This window comes from Culex pipiens, chromosome 3 (assembly GCF_016801865.2).
Source record: "Culex pipiens pallens isolate TS chromosome 3, TS_CPP_V2, whole genome shotgun sequence".
NCBI lineage: Eukaryota > Metazoa > Arthropoda > Insecta > Diptera > Culicidae > Culex > Culex pipiens.
Genome location: NC_068939.1, coordinates 40427461 through 40454433, shown reverse-complemented (window position 1 = coordinate 40454433; position 26973 = coordinate 40427461). Strand labels below are relative to the sequence as shown.

The 26973-nt window shown below is 34.8% G+C and overlaps 2 protein-coding genes across 2 annotated transcripts in view; one reads left to right on the top strand and one right to left on the bottom strand.

Annotated features, from left to right (window-relative positions):
• The window catches only part of LOC120424836 (cytochrome P450 4c21-like), a 112175-nt gene that overhangs the window by 65370 nt on the left and 19832 nt on the right, over window positions 1–26973 (bottom strand). The gene's annotated exons all lie outside the window — the stretch shown is intronic.
• Window positions 6358–26973, top strand: part of LOC120424831 (SEC14-like protein 2) — a 28794-nt gene continuing 8178 nt past the window's right edge. Inside the window, exon 1 of the mRNA XM_039589059.2 lies at window positions 6358–7075. Within this exon, the coding sequence (XP_039444993.1) occupies window positions 7022–7075 (54 nt within the window). The 5' untranslated portion in view covers window positions 6358–7021. The remainder of the gene's footprint in view (window positions 7076–26973) is intronic.

Here is a 26973-nt window from a genome sequence, read left to right as displayed (position 1 = left end):
TGTTTTTTTGAAAAAAGTGGTTTTTGCGAAAATCGACGAAAATGGCCATTTTTCAGACCACCCTAAGACGGCGTAGGTCACCCTAATGGCCAAACAAAAAAATACTGGTCTAATTATTTCGGCCAGGGAACCCCCAGAAAAATTTTGAGCCCGATCCGAGCACTTTTGTTTTTTTCCATGCTGTTTTCGTGGGGAATTGCTGTATATCAAAATTTTTAATTGTAATTGTCTGTTCTACAACTTTGTAGAACATTGTAACACTCTAAAAAATAATCCTGCAGTTAGAAAAAAACACGCAATTTTAAAATGAAAAATTTTGTCAATGTAGATTCGAAAAGTACATTAAATTTCCCATAAAATGACATGTTCCAAAAAAATTTACAGTCGAGTAACGGAAAATGGGAGAATTTTTAAAACTTTTTTAGTGTTTTTTCGATGAAAAATACGTTTTTCGGAATTCTGAGTACGCCATCAAATCGGGCGTCTAATTTTACATAAAAGTCCCTTTGACACCAAATTTCTATCTCATCACCGCTTCAGGCTGCAAATTATTGAAAAACACCTCTTTTTTCGCATGTTCAAAAATGGAAGGGGTCGTACCGCCCCTCCGGCACGAGATATCAAAAAACGGACCTCGGATTCGTGATCAGGGACAAAAGCTACCCCCTAGAACAAAGTTTCACGCAAATCGAAGAGGGGTCGGGGCAACTGCTGTGTGAGTTGGCGGAGAATTACCCAAAATGCAATTTTTCATAAATTTATTATTTTAAGATTTTTCTCCTTTTCAAATACTTTGCTGCAATTTTTTTGTATTAAATTTTTCCTTCTTTTATTTCAAATTCAATCTTATAAAGTGATGTAAGTAATATTTTGCAAATAAGATTTTAAACTATTTTCCCTTTTCCCTAATTTTTAAATTCAACCTAAAGAATGTATGAGCATTTGCTCTTCTTTAAAGAAATGCAATAAGTTTTTTAAAGCAATTTTATCTTCTTTTATTTTAAAACTTAAAGAAGGCAAAATCATTCAAAAGCTGCGCAGTCTGTTTTTTTCCTTCAATATTTTGCAATTATTGTTTTTTATACAATTTTCTCTTCTTTAATATTCAACCTAATTGATGTACATTTTTTCTTTCTTTAAATATTTGATAAATGAATTGTTACGAAATTTTCCCTTCTTTTATTTTAATTTCAACTTTTAAGAGAAAATCTCTAAAAAATATGTTTTGATTATTTGAAAATTGAGTTTGTTTATGAAATTTTCCCTTCTTCTATATAAAATTCAACTTATAGAAGGAAAAGTCTCTTTAAAGATTAACATTGTGCCACTCCTTAAATGTTTGACAATCTCATTATTTTTATATTTTTCACCTACATCTATTCAACAAATCAATTTAATAAGCATTTTTTTTACAATTGTTCCGTCCTTAAGATTAGTTTTGAATAAATAAAAGAACTTGCATAAAAAAATTTATTGCAAAACATTAACCAACAGAGAAAAAAATTGCCGAAGTGATAGAAATGTTGAAAGAGACCATCTATAAGAGAATTTCCCTTCTTCAAGTTGAATATAAAAAAGATGGGGAAATTGCAAAAAAAAAACAAATTGCAAAATATAAAGAAAAGCAAAATTGTCTCCATTGTCGAAGATTTGAAGAGGTTTTTCTCATCTTTAAGTTGAAATTCATAAGAAAGGGAAGGAAAATTTCATAAAAAAACATTATTGCTAATTATATTGAAAGAGGAAAAATGTAAAGCTAACAAGATATATTTCCTTCTTTAAACTAAATTTTAAATAAAAACATCAAAACTTGATTAAAATGCTTTATTGTGAATTGAGCATGAGCATGGTTGACTGCCAATGAGCTGCTACTCCGTTATTGACAGATCAGCTGAAGTTAAACAATGAATCAAAAATGATCAGTGGGAGCCAACCATCCGTTCACTGTTTAACCTCTGAAGATCCCTACTTTATTAGTCAATACCGGCGCCCTCCCAAGAAGCCTGCAGTTCAACGAAAGGGAGGAATGTTAGTCCGATAGTTGAAGTTGCAGACTCATCAAGCACACAGTTTTTCGCTATATACTTGTTGATACCGCTTGAGACCGTTGATTCAACGGTCTCAAGCGGTATCAACAAGTATATAGGGAAAAACTGTGTGCTTGATGAGTCTGCATCTCCGTCAAGCATCACGTGATTATTTTTTTTTGGGTTAGTAGGATAAGGTATTGGCTTTTCGATGCCTCCCGAGCTACGACGCTATGGGGAGGACTTTCATAACAGACCCGTCGGCGAGCCTTCCGAGCAACGATGCTATGGGAAGGTCTTTTTGGTTAACACAAAAAGTCACTCACATACAATTATTTCACTCCACTATTAATTAATCCAAAATGTCAGTGCGTCTTTCGATCATTATATAGAAATGGCTTTTTCACCATAAAAAATAAAACCTTATTCAAAAAACTATACACAATTTACCCGACGCCGTGCCTTCCGATCAACGATGATATAGGAAGGGCTTTGAAAATCACAAAACAATTAATTAAGATCACCAAAAACAATCACAAAAAACACCAATTACTCAACTAAAATTACACTCAAGATACAAATAACTCAGTACGTCATGCTATTATTCGATTACCACAATCACTCACCCCATACGAACAGCGACACAAAAGCACACAAAAAAAATTAACCTGCATAATCACGACTTCGAGTCCCCCACTCGAACAGCGACACAAAAGAGACGGAAAATAACACGAAAAAACAGGACTGCGCGTCCACACAGGCACCGCACTACTCAAAACATCATTAAAATGCTTTATTGTGAATTATTCAAAAAGGAAACAATTAACTTTTGGTGAAAAAATATAGAGATTCCAAATATATATAAATAAATAATAATATAAAAATAATATAATATAAAAATGGTAAAATAAACAATACATTTACATTCGTAAAGATGAGAAATACTTAAAAAAAAACAAAAAACTAGTAATACTTATGCCAAACGTCCATTATGCCAAACGTCCCTGATGTCTTGGACAAATTATGCCAAACGTCCATTATGCAAAACGTCCTTCTTGAAAACCTGTTATGCCAAATGGGGTACACCCGGTAAACAAAGCCTTTTTTGCCTCGGTATTCGATCTAATTACGAAAAACCAATTTCAAACATTCTGAAAATTGTTCATCTCCACGTCTTCCAAGTGCCCCAAAATTAAAGTAAATTAAATTTACTTTAAAATAAAAGTAAATTAAATTTGGATAAATACGAATACTATTTAAAGCCTAACATTTCAAAAGGGCACATAATCCCTTTCACTCAAATGACAGTTTACATTAGATGTGAAAGGGACACACTCTTGTTTGAAAAAGTTATGTGCCCTAATGAAATGGCAAGCACGATTTGGAGCCTAACATTTCAAAAGGGCACATAGCTTTTGTAAACAATAGTGTATCCCATTCACTCAAATGACAGTTTAAATTAGGTGTGAAAGGGACACACTCTTGGTTAAAAAAGTTATGCCCTAATTAAATTGCAAGCACGATTTAGTGTCGGTGGTCACGGTGGCTCTTACGGCTTTTTGAAAACTCACCGGAGATATCTCCCATTGCACAGTGGTCCGAAACCGAACTCTAGCGTGACAAAATTGATAGCGGCCACACGTTAAGATTTAGAACTTTGGTGTCAGCTGTCAGTTGATCAGGGTCAATAGGGGCATCTTTAAGTATGGTGGACATTAGGGTGGTCCAAATTTTAGGGTGGCTCAGAATTTGTATTTTGGCGGGATGACGAGAAAAAGACTTTTCATATATTTTTTTTTAAAGTAGCAGCTCATTTTAATGAGCGAGCAAAAATGAGCGGCTCTGAAAAAGAAAATTTCTTTTCGTTAAATTCATTAATGCTTGATTCAGGTAAATAAGGGAGTTTTTCCGTAATATTGAATGATTGCAAATTTGATTTTGAGTAGTGCGGTGCTTGTGGGACGCGCAGTCCTGTTTTTTCGTGTTATTTTCCGTCTATTTTGTATCGCTGTTCGAGTGCAGAGTGCATAATTGGCAAAGGGAGCGCGTGGTCGTAAAAAATATGCGGAGTGAAAAGTGATTTCTTTTGTGATTTTCAAAGTCCTTCCTATATCATCGTTGATCGGAAGGTACGGCGTCGGGTGGATTGTGTTTAAATTTTTCGAATAAGGTTTAATTTTTTTGCGGTGAAAAGCCAATTCTATATAATGAACGAAAGACGCACTGACAATTTGGATCGTTGAGTTAATAGTGGAGCAACATAACTGTGTGTGAGTGATTTTGTGTGTTAACCAGAAAGACCTTCCCATAGCATCGTTGCTCGGAAGGCTCGCCGACGGGTCTGTTATGAAAGTCCTCCCCATAGCGTCGTAGCTCGGGAGGCATCGAAAAGCCAATACCTTATCCCACTAACCCAAAAAAAAATTAATTAATCACGTGCTGTGGATTCAACGGTCTCAAGCGGTATCAACAAGTATATAGCGAAAAACTATGTGCTTGATGAGTCTGCAACTTCAACTATCGGACTAACATTCCTCCCTTTCGTTGAACTGCAGGCTTCTTGGGAGGGCGCCGGTATTGACTAATAAAGTCGGGGTCTTCAGGGGTTAAACAGTGAACGGATGGCTCCCACTGATCATTTTTGATTCATTGTTTAACTTCAGCTGATCTGTCAATAACGGAGTAGCAGCTCATTGGCAGTCAACCATGCTCATGCTCATGCTCATGCTCAATATTGAATGATTGCAAATTTGATTTTACATCGAAAAGTGAAGTTGAAAAATGTTTGCGACCAATATTTTGATTGAAAAAATCAGTATTGATAAAAAAAATCATAACTCGGTCAAAGATTTTTTGCACAACCTGGAAATTTCTGAAAAGTTGGCATTTTATGTCCTCTAAACATATAAAAAATAGTGTTTTTTTGCAAATCAAGTTTTAGTGACAAAAAGTTAAATAAAAAATCACCAATTTTTTTTACCGTGTATAATTTTTTTCTGTGTAGTCCATATTCATACCTACAACTTTGCCGAAGACACCAAATCGATCAAAAAATTCCTTCAAAAGATACCGTAATCTGGGGCGAATCGGGACTACAGTCTGAATAGGGACAGCAGTTTTTAGAGCACTTAAAGCTTTGAAATATGGAAATGGATGTACACATTTTGTTGGTCTGAGTCTGTTCTAACCGAAACCAACCAGAAAAATCACACTATTGTGCTCCAACATGGTTAAAACTGCTGTCCCAATTCGCCCCATGTGTCCCGATTGACCCCAGTTTACGGTACAGATTTTTGAATTTTCATACATAATTTTTGTATGGACAGCTGCCAAATTTGTATGGAAAATTATATGGACAAACTAATGATGCAAAATGGCTTCTTTGGGCATATTGAAGGCACCAAAAAAGTTTCAGTCCAATTAAAAAATACAAAATTAAAATTAAAAAAAAGACCGATTTCATAGAGAATTGCTCAGTTATATTTTTGTTAGTTTTTTTTATTCTTAAAGGAATGGGCAGTTCTTTAAAAAAGTATTTATGAGAAAAAAACGAAGTTGACTTTATAGCTGTCGGCCACCATTGCTAGTACCAAGCACTAGTGTCTTCCTTTTAACTACAAGGACTTCGCCGCCCTGGGCTCCTAAGTGTTTGAGTACGGCACGGAGCGACGACGCCGGATACCCATATTTACACTTAGAATTTTGAGAGCGCCCGCCGCGGGATTCGAACCAGCAACCTCTGGATTGAAAGTCCAGTGCGCGGTCCGATTGATCCACACGGGCGGAGAAAAGGATGGGCTTAAAAATATTGAATAAAATTCCTCTGTCTAGATAATTCATTAGGCTCTTGCAATTATTTTTCAAAGTTTACCCTCCCTTTAATATTGGCTCAAAAAATCAGGGAACTAAAAAAATATGTTCAAAAAGCTCAAGGTTGAATAAAAAAAAGTATACAAATTTAAATAAAGAGCTATTGTTTCAACATTTCTATAAAAAAAAGGTTGTCCATTATTCGATTATCTGACGATCTTTGAATAGAAATTATGAGATTCGAAATATGAGTTTCAAATAAATAAGCAAAACATAAATTTAGCCGTCAGTCGTTCGGATTACCGAATTTGGTTTGTACTCGAAACAGACCCCAATAAACCTCAAATAGGCCCATCCACCCTTCTCATAAAAACAAAAAAAAACAATATTGGATCACCGCTCAATTCTCGAATCGCAAGCACAAAAAAAAACTCTCTCAACTCTCTCACAAACCAGCGACGCCGACGCCGCTCGACAATAACTTTGACGCAGGTCGGCACGGCCGACGCTAGTCTTGGGCTAGCGGCGGTAACGGAAGGCAGCAACAACCTGCGAGCGAGTTGAAGAACTAGAGAGGTATCCAGACCATCTGACGACGTAGTCAACCGTAACCACCCTCTTTGTGGTGCAATCTCGGAACTTGACCACCAGTTGGTACATCCGTGCTAAGCTCACCCCGAACTTCTGGAGGGGGTGGTTATCGGCGCGTTCGCGACTCGGACTTGGCGACTTACGAAAGGGTTTTTGCCTGGGATTTGGTGGTGATTTGCATATTGATCGTTAAAGGGGTTATTGATTCGCGGGTTCTTAAGTGAGTCACAACGTGACTAAGCAAAGTTCGCGCTGCTCCGGCGGGGGGTTTCAAAGTGCATCGCAAATACCGTCTTATCGTAGTCGCGAGTTCAAAGTGTCGACAAGTGGATCAACGACTTATCGCGGCGCGTTGGTTCGACTTAACCTAATGATAAATCACTTTCCAGGTTCTTCCAGATATTGTAAGGGTGACTTTTCTTGAAGTGGTTCGAGTGATTACTCTGGTGGGCGATCAACTGTCCGAAGAAGAGCCACCGCGTGGTGTTAATAGTGAAGAGTGAGAGTTATCTTGGCGGTTATTAGCGGCACTTTCGAACCAGCCAACCTCGAAGTCTGAAGTCAGGAAGGCAAAAAATAAATAAAAATCAGCGATGGCTTCGAAAACACTGGCGCTGCAGGATGATGAGCGGTTCGCGCTGATGAAGGTAAGTGCGCTCTTTATCGAATTATTATGAGCGGTCTTCTTATGTATACCTGGTACAAACTAAGCTGAGCCTGCATCTTGGCGTCTGTATTGGCGGTGATGACATGGTTGAAGTACGGCCGAACGTTGTTGGCTATACTGCTACAGCTCAACTTTTGTTGTTCAACCATGAAAGTTTTGCGTGGCACAGCAGAGCACATTTTATTGACAATAATTGTGGTTACACTTGGGGAACCGTTGACGTAACAGCAATTTTTTGGTGAAAATTTAGGGCGACGATAAAAAGTTGTAAAGCGCTTTCTTTTGGGTTTAGATTTTTAAACCAAAAAGCACAGAAACCAAGTGACAAAGTACGGAAAAACGTTAGTAATGTTTTGATTCTATTTAGAGATGGGTAACCACCATATCAATATAAATTTCCGTACAATGCTGATCGACTCCTGTCATCCTAAATTAATAAGGAGCGCATTTCCCCTAAATTGTTGCACGGTGTGTTTTTTTTTTCAATTGGACCTAAAAATTTTCGTGTTTGAAAAAACTTTTTCTATGATTCCCTATGACAAATGAAGCCATTTTAAAGCTTCAGTTTTTCTATACGAGTCTCCATATAATTTTGCGTGCTAGTCATACAAAATGGGCTTTTGAATATTCAAAAATCATTATTTTGAGAAGGGATTTTCTGATTGATTGTGGTGCCTTAGGCAAAGATTTATGTAATGATTTGTTCTTTTCAGAAAAAATGATGTGTGCATGTAAACAATGTTATACTGTTTGGCTTCACTTTTTGATCACTTCAAATTAAAATCTAAAAATACCTACACTTTGTATATATTTTTAAGGGGACTAAAAAATGCATCTTCTGCCCTTTCTAGTCCCCTTAAATATTTGCTTTATAATTTTTGAAAAATACGATTTTGAAAAAAAAATTAAAAATATGATTTTTGAAAAATATTGACCACACTGCAAAAAGATTCAATACTTTCATGACACGAAATTTAAAAAATGGCTCTAAATAGTTGACGCTACCTAGAAAAAAAAATATGGTGATTTTCATCAAGGAATGGTGACCGATTTTTTGGCAAAAAAATTGTTAATTTTACCCAAGAAAATGATGAATTTTCATCAGTTTTTGATGAAAATTCATCAGGTTTACATTTTTACACATTTTTTATTTAATATTACTCAAAAAAGATGTAATATTCAACCTACCAAATTTTCAACATTCCAAAATTCAACTTTTTTTTCTGTGTAAGAAAAATTTACACTCGTCCCCAGTGGTTGGTCACTTTTTCGTTTGTGCAGTTTGTACCCCGTTGACAAAGTCAAACTACACACAAAAAAATCTCCGAATGTTACATCATTTATGATGTAACACTTTTGCACGTCATTAAACATTTAAATTTAAATTGATGTAAATTTGCGACAATTTATTCGAAAAAAAACGTGATTTTACGTGTGATTCATCCGTTTACGTCGAATCTCAACATAACATCAAATGAGTTTGCATGTGATTCAATTTTCCCGTTACGAGTAAATTCACATTTTTTTTGTGTAAAAAGCGACGAACTGTCACTTTTTACACGAGACTCACATTTACTATCAAACCAAACGTTTGGCAGTAAGTGTGAGCTCTGTGTAAAGAGGGTTCGTTTGACAACAATTGGTGTCAAACCATCGAGGTTTCAGTGTATTTCACAAAGTTTTAAAATTCAGAGGTTATATATCTGTAACCAGCAGTCCGATCACATAATTCTATACACACAAGGCTTACTCGAAAAACTTCGTTCTGCCTTTTTTTCGTTTGTTGACGTTTTTAACTTTTCTGTTTATTCAGCCTCCTGTGATCAAAATTTGATTTTACGTAACTTTTCCCATACAATCTGCAGATTTTCCGGAAGCGGTTCTAGAGTGGCCAAAGTTGTAATTTTGTGGCGTAAGAACCTTCCCAGACGGAAAAGGGGGGCGCCTGGCGGGCGTTTTGTCTTGGGCGCTACACTTAGCTGCGCAAGACGTCTGGCAGATATCCCCCCCGACTGGCCCAAGAGTGTTGCCAGAATTCTGGCGAATATGCAACAAACCGGTCGTGCACGGTTCAACCGATTGAACCGATTGGTTTTTGTGCCAGACAGCTGTGAGTTATCCCGCCAGATTTTCGGCAGATTCGTCGGGCGTCACGCAAAACCTGGCTAAAAGAAATGTGCCAAGTGTGTCTGAACTGCACGACAAACGTCCGCCTGCGCCAGACACTCAAATTTACCAGATTTTTTTCCGACCGGGTTCCTTGGACTTATACGAACCCAACGCAACAAAGAGCACGTCGATCCAACACTCCGTGTTGAATTGATTCGCGTTCGAACAAAACCGTCGAAATTTTTTATATATATAGATAGAAGAAGATTATTACTGTACAGTCATCCCACATATTCGGAACACCCACAAATTCGGAACACTTTTGTGATAATTTGTCAATAGCATGCTTTTCTGTCCCCCTACTATTTTTAGGACCTTTATTTGGACATTCTAAAAGCAGTAATTTTTGAACAAAAAACTTCATTTCAAGATTATTTCATTCAGAGCAGCAAAACACTGGCTTCAAATTGCCTGTTCCATAATTGTGGGATACAATTGTGAAACACCTGAATTTAACTGATAATTTCACAAAAAAGTTATCAGACCATTCATAAAACATTACTAGGCATGAGTTTTACTGGTTTCAGAGTGTGAAGTCATTATTTTGTAAAAAAAAAACAAGTACTCCTGGAGAGAATAAAAGTTTGTTTACATCGTAAGAAAAAAGTGTTCCGAATTTGTGGATTTCAAGGGTCAATGTTTTTCTTTAAAAACATGATATAAAACGTAAAAATGTACAGCCGATCTATACATCAATCTAAAGATCGCAAGAAAAGCTTTCACATGAAGGTAAAAGCGAATCATGAGGGGTGACTGTACACAATTTACAAAAGTTTTCTTTTGTAGAGAAACAAATTATTCAAAATGTCTTCTTTTGGTATACGGACGAAAAAAGTTTAATCGGGTAAGGATTCTCAGGATGTTTTCATGAATCGTCAGTTTAAGTTAAACTGACGATTCATGAAAACATCCTGAGAATCCTTACCCATGACTACCAACTCTTGCTAAGCAAAAATCCACACACTTAGCTGATATGAACCGATTAACCCCACCCCAACACAAAAACTGTTAAGGAAATATTTAGATGCACTCAGAATTTTTAACATAAAAGATAAAACTGAGTTCATTTGATTGGCTCGTTTTGAAACATTTTAAAATAAACCTTATTTTTTTTGTGTTCTTCCTTATTTTTGTCTTTACGAATAATATCGCAGTGAGTGTTTTCACAAGAATACTTAATATTATCCAGATTTTCACAGTTTTCAGAAGCTTTTAATCAGCAGGGAAACCATTTCAACATATTGAATTTCAAAGAATCTCCCCTTGTTGCATCAAGTCAAATGTTGTATGTTTGTTTTGTAAAGAAAACATAAAACAAACCCGGAAAACTATCCAAAATATCCTCTAAAACTGTCAGTAAAATAAAAATGTCTGATTTGCCAAAGCCTTGGCCAAAGCAAAAGTACATTAAATTTTGAAATGTTATTATAATCATCGTTGACTGTTTATTTTACAAGTGCATTAACTCAGTTCAATATTTGAATACGTCATCAGGTTTATGCAGATTTTGAAATACTAATATAATCGAACAAACACAAAAAAAACTTTTGAAACGTTCAGAATTACTGTTCTTGACACTTGAATCAATTTCCTCAATTATCCGAGGGCCTAGGAAAAATTTCACCGCGGATAATCAAATTACGAAAAAAAAATATTTTTGCTGCCAAAATTGATCTAAAGTGAAACAAACGGGGAGGAAATCGACAATGTATGGTTTTGATCTGGGTGCTGAATAGTGGTTCGCAAAACCGTCTCAATTTTGAACTGTCAAAGTGGAACCAATTTACTGTTCGCCAAAAGTAGAGAGTATTGTTACCGATCATTAAACGTGAAGACTTCCATCATTGTCATGATTTTTCGCTCAAAGATATAAATTTTGCGTCGCTTTCAATATCTTGACAAAATTCTCTACACATACTGATTCCTTTTGGTAACGATTATCCCATTCCTTGTGAAGTTATGGAAATCGTCATTAATCACCGGCACATGCTGATTCCTTTTGGTGCTGAAATTCGTTAAATTGAATTTAATACAGAATATTTTATACTGATGATCAATTTTCTTTGAAAATGATCAACGGCTTCACCTTAAAGGCTAGTCTGCAGATCGGAAGGAAAGGGGTCAAGAAACAGCTTTACGAACGGTAGGACAAAAGAGAGGGAACGTTTTCTTGGGGCTTTTCTTCACCCTCTCTGGCTTGCTTTCGCTACCGCTGCTGCCCATTTGAATTTTTTCTTGACCGGTTTCTTCCGAAGTGCATACCTTACATAAAAGAGCTGAAGGATTTCAAAATCAGCCGGGAAATTTATCTGCGCCATCGCAGAATGACACGTTCTCCGCAGTTCTTCATCACTCGTAAAAAAATCTCTTCTATTTTCCAGCATAAAATGTCAAAAACTAGACAAAATAAAAAACATACCATTTATTATAAAACAGCTCATTTACCAGTTAGAAAAAGGTCATGCTTGTGCTTGAACAGCCTTCTACTTTGTAGATGTAAACAAAGTGGGATCATTCGAAAATCACGTAACGCATCTCTCTATTCATCACCCAGGTTTTGATTTCCTTAAATAATAAAAAAATTGTAAATAAAATATCGATTGTTTCGATGTTAACAGCTTATTTGAGACATAAAGTTTGCCATTCTTTAACATTTTAATCCAAATTTGTGCGATTCATAAGGAAAAAAAACGGGTGTCCAAAATTCGAAGCAGAAGTGTCCGGATTTCGAATGCTTTCATCAGTGTCCGGGATTCGAAGCACAACAAGTATTTCCAGCTTATTACATGATTTTTTGCCAGCTTTAACAAAAAATAAATGCTACTGTGTCCAGATTTCGAATCATGACGTAAGACTTTTTAAGAAAATTTTATTAGTTTTCAACAGTGCTGAAAATCCGACGACTATGATTATTTTTGCGATTAATCGCTGCTTGTTACACCTCTTCTTACCTTTCAATTGAAAAGCATGATTGAAATGATTAATAAGAAACTTTTTTTTGAAAATTAGGAAAAGTTTCCATGAAATTTCCATAAAATTTGATGTATGGAAATTAGGGTCCCATTTTAAAGAATTTTTTTATTGGGAGAAGTTATTTATTTATTAGATTTATTTTAAGCAACATACCGAGAAATATTTTGCCATCAACAGCTGTTAATTCTGAAAATCCCCACGCAACCCAGTCCGGTCATTTCAGTGTCAATGATCCTATAAAGCTCTCCTCAGATGGCCCGGTGTTACGTCTGATGGATAACCTTCATCATAACGCCAAACACTGGCTCACCAGATGCAGCAGCATGCCAGCAAAGTGTGGCCAATGACCATGTGGCCTGGCCTGGCCTGTCTCCAATCGCTGCTGCCTCTTCGGAAGCTGTCTTGAAGGCAACCAACTTTGCGAATGACTGCGTCATTCGACTAGGGACCTATATAGGGAAATGAAATGTTGTGGGAGAAATTTCAAACACCCAAAGTCATTCAAATTTAAGGTTGAAAAATTTGTGGTTTTACTTTGGTGCTGGCACGTTTCTTGTACCGAACAAGCACAAACATAACAAAAACTACTAGATTATTATAAACAACAGTTTTACAATGCTTGTGATTGTTAAAAATCTCGTGTTTTGGCCAAAATTATTTTAAATTCATTCCAACCTTGATCTTGTATGGCCTTGTTGCTCGATTGGAACCCCGATTTGACAGTTCGATTGGAACCCTGAGAGTGACATTTCGCCTCTCTATATAGGCTCTCTACATTCGACCAGCGCCGGTGGCGGCTCTGCGCTGCGCAACTGAACAAAAAAAAAAAAAAGAAGCCGAGTTCAAAACAAAACAATAATAACGAGACAAAACCGGAAAGAAGTGAAATGGAAATTACCGAGCGGAAGCGGAATTTTTGATCGTTGCCTATTTTGGAGGATTGATGTAGAATTATGAAATGTTACGATTAGTTGATGCGAGAACGATTTACTTCAAGTAACAATAATTGTGATTACAAAGTTTCAAGTTTTACAACGTACCGCAAAATTCACAGATCAAAGGGTCAACACGAAGCAGGTTAGACGAGCTCAACTTCCACCCGGGTCTGAGAACAAATCGCCAATGGGTTTAACCTTGGGTCTGACAGCTCCGTGGTGAGTTTACCGTCATGCAAGTAACTATGTTTAAAGTGTGTTTGCACTTTTTAGTTGGCAATTTTTCGCACATGCACATCGCCCGGCCTGCGTGGTCTCTTGGGAAATGCATTTGCAAAGCTCAAGCTAAAGGTTTTTTTTTCTAATGGTGCAACTTTTGTGTTTGGTAAACATTGCTGTTGTTTTTACTCGTATACCTACAACGCCGGACCCCGGGATGACCCTGAACTGGTTTGCGAGCTTTGTTTCCCTCTTTGAGACTTGCGTGAGAAATACCCTAATGGTCAATTGGTGTTTGTCGTTGAGATATCATTGTGTAATTTTGCAAAAACAAAAAAACAGATTTCTAAAAATGAAGTTGTTCATTTGTTGAAAAGATGACAAAAATTCAAATCATAATCTAGATATATCGATTAAAAACAACTAAAATGTATATCAATTCTGTAGCAACAGCCCAGTCACGAAATATTCTAACCGAGCTGGTTCTGTCAGAATCCTGCTAGAATGGTACAAAAACATCGAGCTCTTGTCAAATCCTGCTAGAACGTTGCACTGGGAGTGCCTTTTGGTGCCTTCGGTATGCCCAAAAAAGCCATATTGCATCAATACAAAAATTTGGCAGCTGTCCATACAAAAAATATTTATGAAAATTAAAAAAAAATTTAGGGGACATCAAATGCCAACTTTTCAGAAATTTATGTATTTATGTATTTTTGAATCAATACAAATTTTTCAAAAATATCTAAGTATTGGTCTCAAAATATGTGCAACTTATGTATTATGTATTTATGTATTTATGTATTTTTGAATCAATACAAATTTTTCAAAAATATCTAAGTATTGGTCTCAAAATATGTGCAACTTCGTTTTTCGATGTAAAATCGAATTGGCAATCAGGAAGTACTCAAGTGAAATTTTGATTAAGTGCACCGTTTTGAAGTTATAATCATTTTTAGGTAACTTTTTTTGATCATAGTCGCAGTTATTCTTTTTTTTAAATTAGTGGCCATGTTTACCAACTTTTGAAAAAAAAAACAAAACCCGTCCCCTAAAACATATCAGAAAATAAAAAAAATAAAAAAATGTGTTTTTTTGGAAACAAATTTGAGTGACAAAAAAGTGAAATTTAAAGTCGCCAATTTGTTTTACCCTATATAATTTCAGTGTAGTCCTTATCCATACCTACAACTTTACCGAAGACACTAAATCGATCAAAAAATCCTTCAAAAGACACAGATAGGGGAAATATACCCATTTTAATCACACTAAGCCGTTCGACCAATTCTCAACACTTTTGCTGTTTTCCGCTTTTAAATCAACATTTCAAGATGTATCAACAATGGAGAGTTGCTTGCTCACTTTTATTTGAGCTATTTATTACTTTAGAACAGTCAAAAACACTTTATGAAAGCTGCACTTCATGTTCAAAGTGCTGATAGGCCGATAATAGAAATAGGCTGAAAAAGGGTATAGTTCCCCTATTAGAATTTTCATATATCATTTTAATTATATGGACAAACTAATAACGCAAAATAGCTTCTTTGGTCATACCGAAGGCACCAAAAATGCTTTACCCGGATTACAAAATACAAAAAAAAAATCTGTGAATACAAAGAGACGAGTTGTTCCTTTTAATTCCGCTATATATTTTTAATATCTTGACAGATACGTATTTCGTCTACTACTTGCAGACTACATCAGTGGAGGTAGTACCTACAGTAACTACAAATATGGATACACCAGCGATGAACTTCAGTCGAGAACAGAACACTGATGAAGTCTGCAAGTAGTAGACGAAATACGTATCTGTCAAGATATTAAAAATATATAGCGGAATTAAAAGGAACAACTCGTCTCTTTGTATTCACAGTAATGCATTCTGCTAAAACGCTCAACCAAACCACAACAGAAAAATCGAATAACCGAAATCTCACAGAATTGCTCAAATTGGTTTTTTGCATAAAAAATCCTTTTAAAACAAACAGAAAATAATAGTTTTTGCAATTCCGTCGTGAAACTACTTACTTTTCCTGTCATTCTTGAACGACGAAATAGCCTACTTTTCTGTACCAAAAATAACAGAATCGAATAGCAACACTTTTCAAAATAAATGCTGAAAAGTTCTACTTTTCAGCACTCAAATGGGTGCTGAAAAGTTGAACTTTTCAGCACTTGTTTCGAAAAGTAACACTTTTCAACATTTTTTTGATTCAAACGATTTATTGACAAAAAAAATGAAAATTTGACATAAAATTTCACTCAGTGTGTGTTTTTTGGAATTGCAAAAAATGTTGTATGGAACTCGTTGCAAAACTTGATTTTTTCAGCACTCTACGTATTTATCCAACTCGGTGAACCTCGTTGGATAAATGTACGACTCGTGCTGAAAAAATCCTCTTTTTGCAACTTGTTGCATAAACTACTATTTTATCAGAAAGAAATTGATTCAACGAGGTTTACCAAGTTTGATAAATACAACGAGTGCTGAAAAAATCAAGTCAAACTTTTTTTTTTAATCACGAAAAAAACCTTTAAATAAGATTTTAAGCTAAACGTCCAAGACAATTTGCCGTTCAAATTAAGAAGATATTGTAAAGTATTACTTTACAATTCAGGTGTGAACAGAGCAATTTTGTACCAACGATTTGAGTGCCGAAAAGTAGGGTACTTTATCCATTAGTGGACCCCTTTCCTATAGTGGACCCTCTGAACGGTTTTTGATGAAAAATTCAATAAAATCATAATTTCAAGCGTGTTGTTGTCTACAAATCATTTATTTGGCATGTTCAGCATCATTTAGAACAATGTTGACTGACATTGAATTGTCCTTTTCACCAAAATAAGTGTTTTGAGTTCGACATCTGAAATCAGCCATGGCCACTAGCATTTTCACAACAAAACTGCATTTTTATTTTATGATTGAATTAACCATCCAATCATTTTTTGACTGATTATTTAACTTAAGCAAGTCGAAGTAATGTAAGTTTAAGAATCTTTGCTAAAATAAAGCGAAGATCTGCTCATTTTCAAGCAAAAATTAGGGGGGTCCAATATAGGACAACGAAAATCCAAACTTTTCCAAAAGTGGACCCCTGTTAATTAAACCTTCAAAAATGATGAAAACTGTGTATTCAAGCAAAAGTTTCTCTAAAACATACAATAAATGCTTGTTGTTATCAACCTAAACGCATATTTTTTCAATTACGAGTATAAATATAGCTGTTTTCATGTTAAAAGTATCAAAAATGCTGAAGCCGTAAGAATTTATAATTAATCAAAACTATAGTTAATTGTACTTAACTGAAGCATCCTAATTGCAGTTTGAAATGATATTTTATAATAATAAATCAATAACAAAACATTTTTTTCCAATAAACATACGTGGTTTTATCAGCAACTGTAAACAATTCTATTGTTTAGTTTCGGTCAACCATTTATGTAATTAATATGGAAAAATTTGCATCAAGATTACTTTTTTTAAATTAGTTTTATGTTAACAGTGGTTTTTGAAACGTTTTCTCTATTCTTTTTCGGAAATAAATGTGTTTAAATGTCTGTTTTTTGTTGTTTACAAAAAATATTTGTTTATGATGAAAAGTGAGCAAAATCCATCTTTTATTCATTATATCTATCATTAGACCTACACCGTGCATCAAAACATCAAATATCGGTTAAATTTGGTATAAAAATAACATTTTGCCTATAGTGGACCCGGGTCCACAATCGGATTATGGACCCGGGTCAACTATAGGAAAAGGGGGTCCATAACAGGCAAAAAAAACTTTTTTTTTCAATTGGCTATTTTCCTGCTCAAAAGCAAATAACTGATGAAACAAATAGTCGAAGTTGTTCAAAAGACTTCAGATTTCATTGTTTTATACAAAGGGTTATGAAAAAGTGCTTAAAATATTGAAAATTTGTGAAAAATGTGCTTCGGCTCTACTAGGGGGTCCACTAATGGTTAAAATACCCTAGAACCTTTAAGCCTTTTTATGAAAGAGTATTACTTTTCGATTCCTTTTTTTTTAGAAAAGTAGGCCGTTTCGTCATTCGACAATGACAGGCAAAGAATGTAGTTTTACAATGGAGTTGCTGAAATAAAGTTATTATGCAGAAGCCTGTTTCAGCAGTATGAAAACTGAACAAGTCAGAAACAGTTGGAGCATAAATAATATAAAAAATAAGGATACTAGCAAGACAAAAAAGTTTTAAAAGTGATTAATAGCCGAGATATCAAGGTAGAAGAAGCAATAAATAACAATCCATAACAAGATTCTTCAAGGTTTTTTTGTTAAAAAAACATCTTAACACAAATTGACAAAAAATTGAGTATATCTTATTACTGAATTCTTGTCAGTTTTGAAACATGATTGTTTATTTTTCTTTTTTTCTTATATTTTTCATGAATACTTTTTCCAAATATTTGAATCATTCAGTCAAAAATATTGATTGCTATTACACTAAAACCAAACGTAAGAAATATTTAGACATAGGTAAATTAAAATGATAAAAAATATGGTGGAATTCGGTGCAATTTACCTAAAATATTTTGTTTGTTGAACAGGATTAAGTTTCATTGATTGCATTCTGAGATATTTATTTAAAAAAGCACAATCTTTATCTACTGACTGGATGTATTTTTTCGGTAAATAAAAATAAATTGCAACATTTAAAAAAACTGTTTCAAGAAGGAAAACGACCCCTAAATTCCCCCTAAGCCATGCCTCAAGCCAAACTGATTCAATTACCCAGCGTGATGATCATTCCGGCAGATTTGAAAGTGCCGGCTCCAACCTTCATCAGCACAATAACAATAAATTTTCAACTGCGAACTGCTTCTGCATCCCACTGACTGTCATGTAATGAGAATATGCTAGAGTGGGCTACGGGTATAAAAAGCAATTATGCACACAGTGTACAGAGCTCGATCTACAGGCAGGCAGCCAAGACCAAACACCCTGACCTTGTGGAATGCACACAGCTGGACTTAACCCTCAACTATTCAACAGTTATTTTGGTAAATAAGTTTGGTTTTTTTCAATTTCTATGGTTTTGGAAAAAAATATCATGTTATTTTTATTTGAAAAAAAAACCAACAAATTTTCGTCTTTTCATGGTATGTCCACGCATCCTTCCTCCCCTCTAGATTATGTGAGCTGTGTACTGTTCACAGAATCATCACTGCGGTTAATGTAACGCAGTAGGCCTGGCCATTTTAATAAGGGCCAAACAATTCGAAAATTCTCGAGTGACAGGACAATAGACAGGAAAATCGTGACGTCAGAAATGAACTCAAATCAATCAAAGTTCATTTTGTGAGTGACTTTAACAGTTTGGCCTAGTTCGACAGCTACATTTTCCCCAGTTTTCTGTGGGAGTACTTTATGAAAATCATACCTGTCAAAATTCCTAGCCTCAAAATTTTGTCACGAGTTGATTTTCTCCTCTATATATTTACATTTAAAAATTACCGTCATAATTTAAACCTCTATGAAATGTGTAATTTTTGTATCTGTTTGTCTGTTTTAAACAATTAGGTACATTTTTCAACTGAATAGAATGACTAACTTCGTAGAACCTACCATCATTTACAGTATTTTAAGATTAAATCAAGTTTAATTTTCCGCCTAAACCGCATACCGGCACGGTTTCTTCGCGGTACCGGGCCCCGTTTGTCCCTGGAGGGAAGCGCGCGTGCTCAGCTCAACTGTGTGTGTTTTTTGTGCATGGTGTGTTTAGGTTATGATTAATCTTAGCCACACAAACAAAAAACCTGCTTAAGACGACGACCTCTGTATGAGAAATAATGTCCAAAATCTAGTCTGCACACGCTTGACGTGCGAAACCACGCGGTGGAACGTTCAAAGTCATGGCCAACTCGACTATAAACAACACGCAGAAAAATGTTTTGTAGAATCAGCCTGTACGAGGTTTGTTTCAACAAAATTTTTGTTGAATATAATCAACGCCGATTTTGCGTTGAAACAAACCTTGATTTTCTCAATTCCACAAAAATCATTTGTTGTTTTGAAAAAGTTGCTTTGACGTTTAGCGTTGATTCAACAAAAATCTAGATTTTCAAATCAACAAAATGTTTTGTTGATTCAAATATGCCTTATTTTTCTGCGTGAAGTTGTGTTTGAAATGAGGCAAGGGTTCTCTGGCCAAAGGGAGGTTATGTAAGTGTCCTACCAAACTGGTTTAGGCAGGGTTGTTTTGGCGGAGTTTTAGCTTCCTTTTTCCTACAGTTGAACATGACAAACTGGCGATGAGATTTTTGTAATCTCATGGCTAACTGAAATTTGTAAAATTTTGGAATAGTTCATTATTGACATTTTTTAAGTTGCTTTATGCCAATTAATTCCATGGGCTGCTTTGATTTATGACCCGGAACATAATATTGAAATTTTAAATAAAACCGTGACGTTCATCACGTTGCTCATCAGCTCAGCCTTGAAAGTTTGTTCTACATACTTATTCCTTCCCTATTTTTTCCTGTCATTTTATTATTAAACAGGTTGAAAAAATAATTAACACGCAAAAACGGAGGAAAGGCCTCCCTTCACTCCGCGGATTCCCTCGATTGTATATCGATACACATTTAATCAAATACATTTATTCATTTCCGGCACCCGTTCGAAGTTCGTGAGTAAAGCACATTCAACGACTGGTAATAAAAACAGACCCCGCATTTGATTCGATTAAGCCAGTTCGATAGTGTTTTAAAACAAGCACTAAAACAGCCCCTTTTTATTCAAGCAAATGTGCACTAAATAGAACCTTTTTTCGAGACCTTTCTGTTTTCTGAAAGTTGCCCAAGGCTACCCGATTTTGACCATGTTTGTCGTTGTCACCCTAAACGAAAACAAGTTTTTTTTGCGATTTTTAGTGGCATTGTAACAGCAACATTGCATCATCGCCGGCACGCGTGACTGTTGTTCCAAATCGAAAAATTAACATAAGGTTCGGAAAACAGGTTTAGCTAGAATGTGTACTCTCTACCCGCGGTGGTTGGTCACTTTTTCGTTTGACACTTTGGCTGGTCAAACTAAAAAATGATGAACTGTCACTTTTTACACGGTGCTTACGCGCACTATCAAAACAAACGTTTCGTAGTGTGTGTGAATTCCGTGTAAAAAGGATGTCAGACTAAAAAGTTCGTTTGACAACAGCTGGTGTCAAACCATCGGGGTATGAGTGTACTAGTAAGTATGGTTAAAGTCATTCTAGTTATAAAAAAACTACTTTTTATCAAGAAATACTAGAAATTTTATTGTTTGTTGATATCAAAAATAAACATTTTACGTCGATATTAGGTTGCTCAACCTTACCCTTCTGGTTCACTTTTTAAGTTTGTTTACGTTTTGCAAGTTAGTTGGCTCTTTCCGTTGTGCCACATTCCATACTCAAAAGAGACAACTGCTTGAGTGTTTCTCACTTCCCGGGCAGACGGTAATAACAAAATTAATAATATTTCAATAACAAATCCTGTTAAAATAACAAAAAGTGTTATTATTTTATCCTGAAGTTTAACTTCAAGAAGAAAAAATAATAACAGTTTCTGATAAAATAACAGAATTTGGTATTAAAGCGATATTATATTCAAAATATTTAATAACACGCTAATAAGTGGAAAAGTTATACATTTCAAAAACCCTCCTAATAACAAAATTTGTTATTCGTTCGGTATACTGACTTAGAAATAAAATTACAATAAATCGCACAAATGGAAAAGTTTCTAAGTGTCCATAACACAATCTGTTATTATTTTTTCTTTTGTTAAATATGTTTAGATCTTTGGGATAATTTTGTCTAATTTAATCAGGGTCATTATTTTGGCGATGAAATGGGGTCTATGGGGTCTATGGGATCTGGGAGCTAAAATTATTCTAAAAAGTTGAAATTTTGAAAGTTGATTTTTTTGATTATTTGATATACCCCCTAAAGGACTACGTTTAAAATGGTTAGAACTATGGGATAATTTTGAAAAATTTCGTCGGGGTCATTATTTTGGCCATACAATGGGGTCCTTAAGCTAAAATTATTCTAAAAAGTTGAAATTTTGAAGGTTGATATTTTAATTATTCGATATACCCCCTAAGGGATTTTACTAAAATTGGCTAGAACTATGAGATAATTTTGACCAATTTCATCGGGATCATTATTTTGGCCATGAAATGGGGTCCTTAAGCTAAAATTATTCTAAAAAGTTGAAATTTTGAAAGTTGATTTTTTAAATTATTTGATATATCCCCTAAGGGATTTTACTAAAATTGGCTAGAACTATGAAATAACTTTGACCAATTACATCGGGGTCATTTATTTCACCATGAAACGGGGTTTCAAGCTAAAATTAATCCGATAAAATTAACTTTTGAGAGTTAATTTTTTTTTAAATTTTGTTATATTCCCTAACGGAATCGATTTATTTATTGAGAATTTTTGAAGTGTGAATAACAAAAACTGTTATTATTTTCACAGAGCCAGGAAGTCGGAGCTGACGTTGAAGTTCGAGCTGGAGTGAGACCTCGGAGACTGCATCGGATTCAGCAAATTTTCAGCAACTTTTACTTGGAGTCGGAATCTGTGAAGTCGGGTATTTTTGGAGAGCTGAAGTCGTCGTTGACGTCATATCCTGCATCCAGAGTCGGAGTTGTCTTCAAAGTATGGATTCAAAGTCGCTTGGAGGTACCCGAATCTGCAGCCCTGACTACTACAGAGGAGTTATGGCAACTGCAGGTTTATTTGCAAATTACAAATAAACAAAAACAATAACTTTTTTTGTTATGGAGACATACCAGTTCAATAACATTTTTTGTTATTATGCTGCTCCACCTCTTCGCACAAAATAACAAATCTTGTTATTCCTTCATGATTCCTTCTGTGTTATTGGCTTGTTATTGCAATAACAACATAATAACAGTTTAAGTTATTCTTCGAACAAATCTTTGTTATTGATTTTTGTTATTTTAACAACTAATCCGATCATCCCAATAACATATTTCGATCTTCTCACAATATCAAAAACTGACCTTCCCAAGTTATTTCCGTCTGCTCGGGTTGAACAGTGCAATAACACATAACCGCAAAAGATGATCAATCACTTAGGTGTAGTGATTTTTCAAAAGATTTCATTTCCGCAACGCGACGAACCCTTTTTGTCCACAGTGAAAACAAATGAAGGGAGATTGTTACAAAGTTGCCCGAAGAAAGGGTATACGTTCGGTTTTGTGAAAGTGTGAATTTCATTATTGTTTGCGGGACCAATTTACGTGAATGGTCAGCGTTCCGTAGGTCCACTCGGCTCGGGTTATTAACAGACTGTAAAGTGAGAGTGTTAATGTTCAGTTTGCATTTTTTCAATTCATACCATAATAGATCTGATAAATGGTTTAATTTGTTTAGACCACAGGGGTTTATGTCTGTTTGTTGAATGATGAAGTTTTTTAGGCTCCATCCACGAATGACGTAACTTGAGAATTACTAAAATCAGTATTTCACAGAAATCATTATATAAAAATAATAAAAAAATTGTAAACATTGAAAACCTGCAACTTGATAACGAAACTCAATCTCTACCTTCTGATATTTACACCCAACGAATCGTTAACCTTTCAAACCGGAGCTTGGGTGTAATCCCAAGCCGATGTCCTCGTTCTAGAATGGCTAGGGTAAACCCACAAGTTCTAGTTTGCCGTTTAGGCACAACACTTTGGTGGTGGTTGCAATTATTCAAACAAACAACGTTCAACCTTGGTAATTGAAATTCTGCATGGAACAGCAGCGTCCAGCAGCATTCTTTGCCGGTCATGATGGCATAAATGTCCCATTTGAATTTTAAAATTGAATTGTATAATACTAAATAATTCATTTTTTTATGTTTTTTGTAAATTCGCCAAACATGCGATCATGGCCAACATACGGCTGTAAATCTCTTTTGCGACAAGAAATCGCTTGGCAAAAAACGAAACTGGTTTCTCAAATCCTTCAATGGCAAAAAATATGGTGTTCGCCGCAGTCACCACCGTTAATCAGTCAGTGGGTAAAGAGGTACTTGCCGTATTTGCATTGAAGTGCAATGCCATCGAATAGAGAGAGAGAAAGATGATAGACGGTCGTTATTTTGACAAACAAATAAAACTGCTTTTATGCTTCACGTAAATCACGCCGAAGTTACTGTCCATGACTCTTATGTACCAAAACAACCTACGATTATGTGTTGGATAGATTCAATTGAGCAGTATGGAACTACAACAAACCAGTTTTTCGAAAATGTTTACGACCACGTGGATTAGATGCACTTGAGTTCAAACCGGTATCAAGTGTGAAGATCACTTGAATCATATACTGCCAACAGTTACTGTAGCATAATGTTACCTTTGCCTTCCCGAGCAGACGGAAATAGCTTGGGAATAACATTTTTTGATATTTGAAAATACTAGGCCAATAACATTTTATGTTATTTATAACAAGATTTGTTATTCGGCGTTATGATTTTTTTTTGTTATTGGATTGTTATTGTAATAACAGACTAATAACATTTTTAGTATTTCTTCGAACAAATGTTTTTTATTGTGTTTTGTTATTTTAACAACTAATCCGATCATCCCAATAACAGTTGAAGGTATTCTTCCATAACAAAAAAAAATATTCCAAAGTTGTATCAGACCAATAACAAATTTTGTTATGATAACATAAACTGTTATTAAACTCTTATGCAAAAATGGATTTTTCAAGAAGATTCCATAACACTTTTTGTTATTTTAACAGCATTTGTTATTGAAATGGCATGAATTTTGTTTTATTACCGTCTGCCCGGGTTGTATTTTTATCATGTGAAAAGACTGTCTCATTATTCAAAAAAAAATGTTACTTTCAAAAAACTCCCCTTCGAATTAAAAAGTTGCTTGCTCAATAACCGTTTTCCTTGATTTACTTTTTTTTGCTGCTGTTATAATATCTTTCACTTGCAATCGAAAGTGTTTTGTATAACCCACTGAGAAATCGAAACAACAACAAAAAAGTTGTTCACCTTCAACCACTTGCCCATGTTTCTCCCCAATAATCGCTGGCTGGCTGACCGGCTGATCTTCCCAGGTGCACGGACGGTGTAACGGTGGACGACGACTCCAATCGGTAGTCTCTGCATGCACCTGGTGTTTCACGATTTGCAGCTTATTGCATCAGTTGGAATAATAATAACTACAGTGTATAGGAATTGTTCGTGGCATCGATTGCAGATTTTAGCGCTTCGGGTTGCATGTTTGTTCCGTAATAAGTCTGATGGATCCGGTTATATTGTATTAAATAAAAGTTTAAGCAACTCGGAGCAATTGAATTAGATTCTCATAAACTGAAAATTAACTTAAAATTAAACATTAGTTTTTTTTCCTAAATTATTATAAACCATACTTATTGATTTTTTTTTATTCTAATGTAACTTTGCTCATATACTTTCCTACATTTCAGGCTTGTGCATAGCCGGCAGTGAAATTATGGGAAAGTATAGTTTATCAGACTTTGATTGCTTTTTTAGGGTCCCGGGTATGGTGGTGTAAGCCCTCTTAGACTCGTGTCAGAATGCTGTTTTTCTTGTTCTTTTTGAAATTTAAATTGTTAATTTATAAAAATTAAATCGTGCGCTATTTAGTTTAAAAATACCTTCAAAACGATCCAAAGTAGATAACGTTGAATTTTAGGTGTTTTTGAGATAAATTTAAATGTTGGACCTATCGATCATATTTGACCCTTTCGACAGAAAGATTTCCGGATCGCATAAGTGTGGTTGATTTGACCGTCGAGGACACTTAGAAAAACTAATTTTAAAGAAAAAAATGTACTTTTGGTAGTCATATTACAGAGGGACGACTCAAATCCCATTTTCAAATTCCCCGACTTTTTACTAGAACCTCAAGTAATAGGCATTTCGTACCTTAAAAATGATTGCGAATCAAAATTAAAAAAAAAACAAAATCAATCAATTTTTTACTAAATTTTTGAAAAATACTTCAAAAAAGAAGGGACTTATTATTTCGATTCAGAGAAAAAACAATCAGTATTTAACTGAATGTGTAACTGAAAGCTTAACTTAACATTTAATTTTAATCTTCATTTTAAAATTCGACGCCAACATTTCAAAAAGCATCATGTACAAACCATGCGTTTTGAGAAAAACGCATTTGAATGTTGAGCATCCATTTTCAATTCCCATTTTAATATAATAGCAACATAAGATATTCTAATGATAACAAACGATGAAAAACGTTGCTTTTATTGATACTTGATCATCCAAATTCAATAAAACATTATTTCCGTAATTTTATTTGAGAAAAAAACAAACATAACTTCTTTTGAAATCACCAACGTCTATATCACCCTGCTGTCATTGAGGGGGACGCTTTGTTATGATTCGTGTTTCTTTGCCGAATGTACATGGCGCTTTGTTCATGTTGCTTTTATTTCGTCACGAGGTTCATGTAGTCTTTTGTTTGACAGGTTGACAGGCCTATATAAACAGGGACTGCTGATGGCAGAGATTTTGTTTATGTTACTTTATTTAAAATCATGATTTAACAGACTTTACTGAAGTAACTTTTGCTCATTTTTGGTGAAGAGGTAGCTTATTAGGAGTACTTTCAGAATATGCAATAACCCAGAAAGTGTCAAAATGTACATGATGCCTTTTGAAATGTTACCGTCGAATTGCCAAAAACCATATTGTTTCTGTAACTAAGTTTTACCTGGAAATTTTAAAGATGGGTTAAATTTTTCAATTTTATTCCTCATTTTACTATTTTTTTCATCAAAGTTAGTATTTGAGATGATTACTGGTTTTTTTTTTGGTTTTATCCGAACAGACGGTAATAACTAAATTCATGCCATTTCAATAACAGATACTGTTAAAATAACAAAAACTTTTATGGAATATTCTTACAAAATCCATTTTTGCTTAAGAGATCAATAACAGTTTATGTTATCACAACAAACTTTGTTATTGGGTTGATATTGGTTGAAAGCCAAAACAACTTAGGAATAAAGTTTTTTGTTATGGAAGAATACCGCCAACTGTTATTGGGATGATCGGATTAGTTGTTAAAATAACAAAAAATAATAACAAAGATTTGTTCGAAGAATAACTGAAAATGTTATTAGTCTGTTATTACAATAACAAACCAATAACAAAAAACCAATAACGACGAATAACAATTCTTGCTATAAATAACATAAAATGTTATTGGCCTGGTATTTTCTAATATCAAAAAATGTTATTCAAAAGTTATTTCCGTCTGCTCGGGTATAAATTTTGACTGTTATTGTTGATTTATCCAACTGTCAGAAACCCATGGGAATGGTTTAATAGACGCCATACAGTTTAATAGACACCATATTTTTAACAATTCATTTTATGCGAAATATTTCAAGGGACAATTGTTATAAAACAAATATTTGTAATAATGTTTTTATTGGCAATTTTATTACAGTCTAGACTCGATTATCCAAAAGCCTAGGAAAAAATTCACTTCGAATAGTCGAATCACGATAATTTTTATGTCGAGCTTAGGTACCTCGAAACTACTCTCAA